The sequence below is a fragment of the Saccopteryx bilineata genome, chromosome 4, assembly GCF_036850765.1.
Source record: "Saccopteryx bilineata isolate mSacBil1 chromosome 4, mSacBil1_pri_phased_curated, whole genome shotgun sequence".
Classification (NCBI taxonomy): Eukaryota; Metazoa; Chordata; class Mammalia; order Chiroptera; family Emballonuridae; genus Saccopteryx; species Saccopteryx bilineata.
In genome coordinates, this window is record NC_089493.1 from 2,112,995 (window position 1) to 2,121,029 (window position 8,035).

Here is an 8,035-nt window from a genome sequence, read left to right on the forward strand (position 1 = left end):
CAGACACACACGTCCCCGCCCAGCCGGACGGCACAGCACGGACAGCACAGACAGAGGGCCCGGCCCGTAGGGTCAGCAAAGTTCTTGGCTGAGACGATGGCCACCTCAGAACCTTCCTTCACCACAGCGCCCTCCTCTGAGCAGCCCTCAGGGAGTGAGTCCACACAGGGCAGCGAATGAGGTTCAAGGGGTTCCCTGCAGCGGTCATGTCTCCTCCTGAGCTCACGGGCATGCAGGGCTCTGAGGAGGCTTGCCCACATGCCCCTCGTCTGGGCAGCTCATGGCTGTGGGTGCAGAGGCAGGAGCTGGGCTCTGGACCCGTCTGGAGGACGGTAGGCCCAGAGAGTAGCCCGCTGCTCCCGGGGTGCCCATCCTGTGTGGCCCTGAGGTAGCAGGAGGGCAGTGTCCACAGAGAGCAGAGCTCGGGTTGGGAGGAGAGGCTGGGTCCCTTCCCCCATGCCATCGCCGGCAGGTCATGGTTTCCACTGTGGCTGGCTGGAAAGGTCATCCAAGTCAGGGGGCATGGAACCCTCTGGAAAGAGAGCTGACAACAGGGTCCGGAGCGGCTCGGGAGTGGGAAGACGTGGAGGGGAAGTCAGTGGGGCCTTCTTCCTGCGGCCAAGCAAGACGGCTGCCCTCTTAGGCTCCCTGGCTCCCTGCCTGGCTGTGCAGCCCTCTGGGAACACTGGGTGGGGGCTGCCCGGCTTCGGGAGCTTTCATCCCTCTCAGAACAAGAGTTGGGCCTTGGTTGGGAGGCCGAGAGGGCTGTGGAAGCTGCTGACCCCGTGCAGCCCTGCTTTCCGGTGTGAGTCATCTGGGCTGTGTAAGAAATCACCACAAATGAGCAGTTTAGCATGACACAAGTTTATCATCTCTCAGTTTCTGTGGGCCTGGAGTCCAAGCACAGCTCAGCTGGTCCCTCTGCAGGGCCCCGCAGGCTGTGACCGAGGGGACAGTGGGCCCGTGGTCTCCTCTCCGGACTTGGCTGGGTCAGGAGCTGCTAGGGAAGTCGCGGGTCTGATGGCAGTGTTCAGTCCCCTGTGCGCTGGTGACGGGGCCTCTGTTTCCTGCCAGGCAGTGTCCGGTGCCTCCCAGCCAGCCGGCAGGAGAAAGTCCTACCTGTCACGGTCTTCCTTCCCATACCACCTCTGTGCACTCTGCTGGTTACTAGCAAGGACGGTTCTCACCACCCCCAAGGGAAAGGGCTCACACTGGAGGCAGCACAACCCAGAAGGGCCCCATCAAGGACCCCCTGGGGTCTCTCTGTCCCCATCCATCTGGATCTCCTGTGGAAGGGGACTGCTCTGGCGCTGGCCTTCGAGGCTGCCGCTGAGGCATGGCCACCAGACCCGACACACACAAGCCTCGCACTGGCTGAGGGCCACCGGGCACTGGGCTGTGGCTGGGAGCTCAGAGACCCCCTGAGGCACAGCAGACAGCCCCAAGAAGCAGCAGGGTCTGGGACGGTGGCTACTCGGGGGCAGGGAAGGGAGGCGCCTGCCTGGCTTGGTCACTGTAGCTCACATGCAGACCAGCCCCCCAGACACGCCCGCCCCCTTGCCAGGCTCCATGGGTCCCCAACACGCCCCTCAGATTTTCAGGAATTTGGGCAGGGAAGCAGGCTGGCTCTGGGGACGCTTCCTCACAGACAGAGTAGTGTCTGAGGTGTCCAACACCAACCCACCCAGCTCTCCCAGGGGCAGAGGACTGGGGTTGGGTGGGGGCCAGGAAGGTGCAACCCAGGAGGTGGGAAAGCAGGACCCTGGCATCCAGTTGCTCAGCTCCCTCAGCGTCCAATGTCCCTCGGACCACTGAGCCAGTCCCAAGCTCCATCCCGCCTTAGGTGACCTTGGGGGCTTCCACCGGGGCAGGTGGGCTCACAGCCTGAGTCAGAAGCCAGCAAGTGAGACAGACGTCTGATCCAGCATTCCTACCGAAGGGCTGGGACAGAAGTCAGAGCCTGACTTTGCAGGGCAGGTGCTCAGGTGGTTCCTAAGGTAGGGTGAGCTCCAATGGGGCTGTCACCCTCCTTCAGCTCAGTCTCCGGTCCTCTCCCCTCCAGCCCCGCCCCACAGTTCTGGCCCCGCCTCTCCCTCAGCCCCGCCCCCATAGTCCTGGGCCCGCCTCTCCCCTTAAGCCCCGCCCCCACAGTTCTGCGCCCCGCCTCTCCTCTCCAATCCTTCCACACAGGTCCGGGTCCCACTCTGCTATATAGGCAACTGCCTAGTGGTCATGAGGGTCCAGTACTTCTTTCTGTTCCTGCTCCCCCACCCCCAGCCAATGGCTCGGGGCACGTGTGGAGCCCCTGGGTTCCTGTGGACTGGGGCTGGGCACTGACAGGAGTCAGGGGCCCTCTGGCAGTGAAGCAAGGTGGGGTCCATGGCCAGCCTCACCTGGCTGCCATATGGACACAGCTCCTCACAGGGTCTGGAGTCTGAACTCCAGCCCTGCATTAGACGCACACAGAGAGACGGGGAGGCACACATACTCCAAAGGCCCCACTTGTGGGTCAGGATTGCTGTTCTGTGGGAATCAGGCATCCTGGAGGGCTCCCTGGAGGAGGTGGGCGGTTAACTGGGCTGAATGGGGAAAGCAGGAGGAAAGCAAATAGTTCGTACCACTTGGCACTGGGCAGTCTTCACCCTGACCATGGCTTGTGCAGAAGGACTGCTTGGAGCCCAGACTAGGGGACAGATGGGAAGGCGTGGTGGGGAGCAGTGTCCACCAAGAACTGTGAAGGCCAGGAGCCAGGAAGGACTGGCCCTCAGTCATGCCACACACAGTCCTGGCCCTGGGCTTGTCCATCCAGGCCCACGGCGTAGCGGGAGTTCCAGTCTCGTTCGAATAGTTTCCGCAGCTGCTCCTGCACGGTGCTGAACCCTGGCCGGGCAGCGGAGGCCCTCTGGCTGACCACCAGGCCCACACCGGAGGTGCTGCTGAAGTAATCTTCTGACCAGTTGGAGGTGCCTGAGGGGGGTGGGCAGGAAAAAGGTGCTGGGTGTCTGGGCTCCCACAGACCCCTCCAGCCTGGCCCAGTCCTGTGGGGACAGGTGACAACTGAGATGGTTGTGTGTGATCCTCAGCACTGCTGAGTCCCTGTGGAGACCCTGTCAGCAGCCCCTCTGTCCTCGGCCCGAAGAGCAGTGCCCCCGTCAGCACCCAGGCCTGGTCACGGCCGGGGGCATGTCCCCCTTTCTGCGGGCTTGTGTGGCCTGTGAGTGTCACGCCACTCTGTTGGTGCCCCTCAAAAAACTCAAGGGTCCTGAGGCGGCCCGGGCCTGAGCACTTGCCCGCAGACCTTCCCCAACTCACCGATGTAGGCTGTCTTGTCTGTGACCATGAATTTGCTGTGGTTCACCCTGCTGAACGGGATGTTGGAGTGGTTCCCCACTGGCACGATGAAGACTTTCTTTGGGGACAGAGAAGGAGCATGTCAGGGAGGGGAGGAGGGAGGACCACCCTCTCCCAGCCCAGCCCGGCCCAGGGAGTGGGTCCTCACCACGTCCACAGAGACGTTGACTGTGGGGTCACTGAAGGCTTGCAGGGACCGCAGGTAAGGAAACATGCTGGGGTCCGTGTTGAGCCCACAGCTGACCAGCAGACGCACCCGTACACCCCTGCTGAAGGCCGCCTCCCGCAGTGCATTGTCCAGCACTGGCCAGTACCTGGGGAGGAGTAGAGAGGGTCAAGGTCAGCAGGCCAGCCAGGACCCTGCCTGGAGCTACCGTGAGCAGAGCGGGCCTCCACCCTCCGGGGCCGCCGGCTCCCGCCCAGCCCCACCTGGCCGGGTGGGTGAAGCGCGTGGTGGGAAAATAGTCCATCACGGAGACGTAGAGGAACCGTCGGGCCTCCCGCATCACTGCCAGCAGCGCGTCCAGGTCCCGCGTGCGGCCCCAGGGGCAGAGCGTGGGCGGCGAGGCCTTGCGGGGGGAGAGGTCCCTGAGGGCGGCCCCTTGTCCTAAGCCCCTTGGTTCCTGGACTCGGGAGCCCTCCCTGAGCTCCCACCCTTCAGCATTTGGGGTCCAGGGGGAAGACAAAGGTGCTGCCTAGAAAGGTGGGAGGGGAAGGGGCCGGCCCTGGCCTTTCTGGCACAGGCAAGGCTTCAGCGCTTCACCTCGGCTCAGGGCCACCCTGACACCAGGTCCCAGCTGGACGCCAGCCATGTGGCCGGAGGGCGGGACCCTGAGGGAAGGGCATCTACTGCGGGGGCATGGCTGGCCCCCTCCCCCACAGAGCACAGGATTGCTGGGCGAGCCGGCCCTCCCCAGCCTCCCAGTCCTGAGCTCAAGCCCCCTGGCCCCACCTGACAGTGTGTTTGGAGACCCCCAAGCACCTCCCAGGCCACCTGTCTCCTGTGGCTGGTAATGGCCGCACCCTCTCCTGGGAGCAGGCTCGCCTCCCGGCACTGCCTGGGCCCGCCCCTCCCCGGGGACCCAGGAGGGCACATGGTGAGTGCAGGGCTGGCCCTGGGCGGAGCAGGGTTCCCGTGGGTGGGTCTGGTTGGCCCTCTTACTGAGAGGTAGGCTGTGGTGGGCACCCCGTCAAAGCGGGCCCAGAGGGGCTGGAAGCGGTTGAAGTGGGTTGAGAAGTTCTGAGGCCAGTGTTTGGGAAGCACAGCCTTGGGCGCCCCCAGTACCCAGTAGGTCTGGAAGGTCTTCTCCAGGTCTCGGGCCAGGCGGCTGCAATTGTAGATGACCACGCCCAGCTCCTTCACCTGCAGGGAAGGGGCAGGGGCTTGTGGGAGGAGGCTCCCCTCAGGTCGGGGGTGAGGGTGGGGGTGGGGGTGGGTGGGGGGCACCGGGCAGGGTGCCGGTCCCCCTGGCAACATCCCCAGGAGGAATCCCTCACAGACACACACGGTGCTGGGGGAGCTCTGAGGTGGGGTGCCCAGCTGGTCCCTGTGTGACTTCGTTGTGGCCTCTAAGGATCAAAGCCATACCTGTTTATTACCCAAAAATCACAAAGCAGAGGGAAAAGATCCCTCTTCTCTCCCCGATCAAGCGCTACGCAGGCCACCTTCCCCACCGTCGTTCTTGGATGGGGTTTTAACGCATCGCTTTTCCAAAAAGGGATCAGGCTTTGCCCGTCTGCGTGCTTGCCCGGACAGGCTGGCTGCTGAGTGAGGTTCCACGGCGTGGGCTCCGTGGCCGGTGGCCCTGAGTGCCTGCCCTCTGGGTGTCCTGGGGGGAGCACGGGGTGTTTCCCGCTCTCCCTGAAGCCACCCCACTGTCCTCGTCCCTGTCCGTGGCAGCAGCAGGTCAGCCCACGCTCACCCCCAGTGCAGAAGACGCGGGCCGGCACTCACCTCGGGCTGTGCAGAACTCTGTAACTTACTTACGGGACCAGCCTGGAATGGGTCCCCACTACGGCGACGTGATAGACATGACAGTGTCACCCGGGGTTCCATGTGGTGACTAGCTACAGGGGATAGCAGGCAGAGCCCCTGGCGTGGGGGGAGGAGGGGGTGGTGGTGGTGGTGGTGGGGTCTCCCCTGTCTGGGCTCTGGGACTCACCTGCGTCAGGGACCGCCAGTCCATGTTGGCACTGCCCAGGTAGATGTGCCGCCCATCCACCACCCAAAACTTGGAATGCAGAACGCCCCCGGTGAGCCGCCCCATGGGCACCTGCCGCACCTGTGCACCTGCCCGAGGGGCCAGGATGGCAGTGAGTGAACCCTGCTCCCTGGTGAGCCTCAGCTCTCTGCAGCTGGGGTTTACTCAGTTCTCCTCACCACCATCCTGCTAGGTGGGTGCTGCTTACGGTCATCCCTGTTGTACCGGTGGGGAAACTGAGGCACTGACTGGCCTGGGACACCCCCCCCCGGGGGGGCAGCCTGGCTTTAGAGCCGCTTTACCAGGATGAATGAGGCTGACTGTCTCCTGCTGCCAGGCTGAGCCTCCCTCCTCAGGCTGGGCTCGGCAGGACCCCGGGACACCCTGCGCTGTGTGCCCCGTGGGAAAGGACACCCCCAACTCTGTGACCAGCCTGGTCCCGTGAAGCCCTGAGTGCCTGCCCTCCGGGTGTCCTGGGGGGAGCACGGGGTGTTTCCCGCTCTCCCTGAAGCCGCCCCGCCGTCCTCGTCCCTGTCCGTGGCAGCAGCAGGTCAGCCCACGCTCACCCCCAGTGCAGAAGACGCGGGCCGGCACTCACCTCGGGCGGCCAGGACCTGCAGGTCAGTGGAGTTCCTGGCCAGCGTCGGGCGGCTGGTGGCCACAGCCAGGGAGACGTTCCTGTCCAGGACCTGCTGCAGCTTCTGCAGAAGGGCCTCTCCCTGCAAGCCCAGACCCGCGGTGAGCGGCGCCTGCAGGCCGGCCCGTGGCCGCCTCCCACTAGGAGCGACCCAGATCTTTTCCAGGGGCCACCCGACTGCCCACAGCTTGGAGTCAGACCGATGGGCAACCCAACTATATGTGTGTGTGTGGGGGGGACGCACCAGCTGGGAAGACGAGTCGTTGACCCCGATGTCGCTGCCCGTGAGGGACCAGTAGTAGGAGGCCATGTGGACGCTCGCCTGGGCAGTGTCCAGCAGCTGCAGCCAGGCCTGGGCTGTGGGCTGGGCGGATGGGCTGCCGGCTGCGAAGGCCAGGTCCTGGGGGGTGCTCTCCACGAGGATCAGCCTGTGGATGGAGCCGGTGGGGTCCCAGCGCGAGTTCCCATCCCTCACGCTGACCCCGCTCCGCCCAGGCCAGACCACAGGGGCGGCCGGCAGCATGGCCGCAGGGCAGAGCCCAGGCCCCGGGGCAGGGAGCGGCAGCCCCCCAGACTGGGCAGGGCAGACCTGAGCCCAGCAAGCCCGCAAGGGGTGGTGACCCCCAGGAGCCTGCCAGGGAAGGGCCTGAGAGCAGGGCGGAGTGGGGGTCCAGGCCGCACCCCAAGTTGAGATGCTGCCCAGGGGGAGCCGTTGCGTCTGAGGCCCAGCGGAGCTGGCAGAGCGAGGACTTTGGAGGCAGCCAGGGCTGACCTGGAGGGAAGTGCTGGCCCTGGGGGTGGGGAGCACCCCTCTCTGCACGTGGGAGTGGACACCACTCCCGGCCCCCACTTCAGCGCCCCGCTCCGGGGCCTCCTCCCCACACTCACTCTGGGAACCTGCATCTTTTGAGAGGAGCTGGCGCAGGGCAGTGCTTAGCCGCCTACGGCCCTCCCCAGGGGGACGCCCCTGCAGACCCGCTAGCTCACTCACTGGCAAGCGTCTGGCAGCTGCCGTGGGAACTGCCTCTCCCCCAGGGGCTCCCCGGCTGGGCTGGAGTCACCTCCCCAGGACCAGGCGGGCGCTTCTTCAGAGGGCAGACGGGGCACATGCCACAGGAGGAAGGTGAGAGTCATGCCCGCAGACCACAGCACAGCCAGTGTTCCCAGGACCTGCAATTGCTGAAAGTGTCCCCGAGGGGTCCTCAGCTCCCGAGGAGGGCCAGGCCAGGCCGGGCCTGCAACTGGGGGCAGGGGTGTCCAGTGGGCAAGGGAGAGGGAGGAGGGCCCAGAGCAGGGCCCAAGCCTGCAGTGCTGCTGGGATCAGGTGGCCACACGGTCGCCGGCTGTTCCCCCAGGTCCCCTACAGAGGGATGTGGGGTACGGAGCTGCTCTCTGGTTGGGGGCGCCCCTGAGGCTCCCCGTGGCTGGTTTTGTCCTCGCCACTCTTCCTTCCCACAGGCCCCGTGAGACTGCTGAGCCCTCCCTTGGTCCCCAGTCCTACCTCTCTTCTCTGGGAGTTGCGAGTCGCGGGGGGGTCGGGCCACACAAGGGCCACCAGCACTCTCTGGAGAGGTCTCAGCACCTGCACAGGGCAGCCTGGTGTCATCCACAGCTCTAGCCACAGTTCCCGAGCGGCTGGACACTGGAGACACCCCCAGCTGTGGAGCCCCTACGGACACCTGCTGACCCCTCTGAGGCCTTTCCACTCCTGCCCAGGGTCACCCCGCAGTGTTAGGCTGCACTCCACTGGCCTGCCCCGGGCATCTGGCCTGCAGGTGCTTGACCCCTGGCTTTTCCCTAGTGTCTGTGCGCGTCTCGGTGGGTGTCCTGTGTGAGTGTGTGTGTG

At 65.3% G+C, this 8,035-nt stretch overlaps 1 protein-coding gene across 1 annotated transcript in view; it reads right to left on the reverse strand.

Moving 5' to 3' along the window:
* Positions 1-858: 858 nt before the first annotated feature.
* Positions 859-8,035, reverse strand: part of PLD4 (phospholipase D family member 4) — a 13,180-nt gene continuing 6,003 nt past the window's right edge. Inside the window, exons 2-11 of the mRNA XM_066276565.1 lie at positions 7,691-7,771; positions 7,181-7,368; positions 6,434-6,617; positions 6,151-6,271; positions 5,514-5,641; positions 4,514-4,714; positions 3,781-3,920; positions 3,500-3,665; positions 3,313-3,409; positions 859-2,967 (exon numbers count right to left, since the gene is read on the reverse strand). Of these exons, the coding sequence (XP_066132662.1) occupies positions 2,765-2,967; positions 3,313-3,409; positions 3,500-3,665; positions 3,781-3,920; positions 4,514-4,714; positions 5,514-5,641; positions 6,151-6,271; positions 6,434-6,617; positions 7,181-7,368; positions 7,691-7,771 (1,509 nt within the window). The 3' untranslated portion in view covers positions 859-2,764. The remainder of the gene's footprint in view (positions 2,968-3,312; positions 3,410-3,499; positions 3,666-3,780; positions 3,921-4,513; positions 4,715-5,513; positions 5,642-6,150; positions 6,272-6,433; positions 6,618-7,180; positions 7,369-7,690; positions 7,772-8,035) is intronic.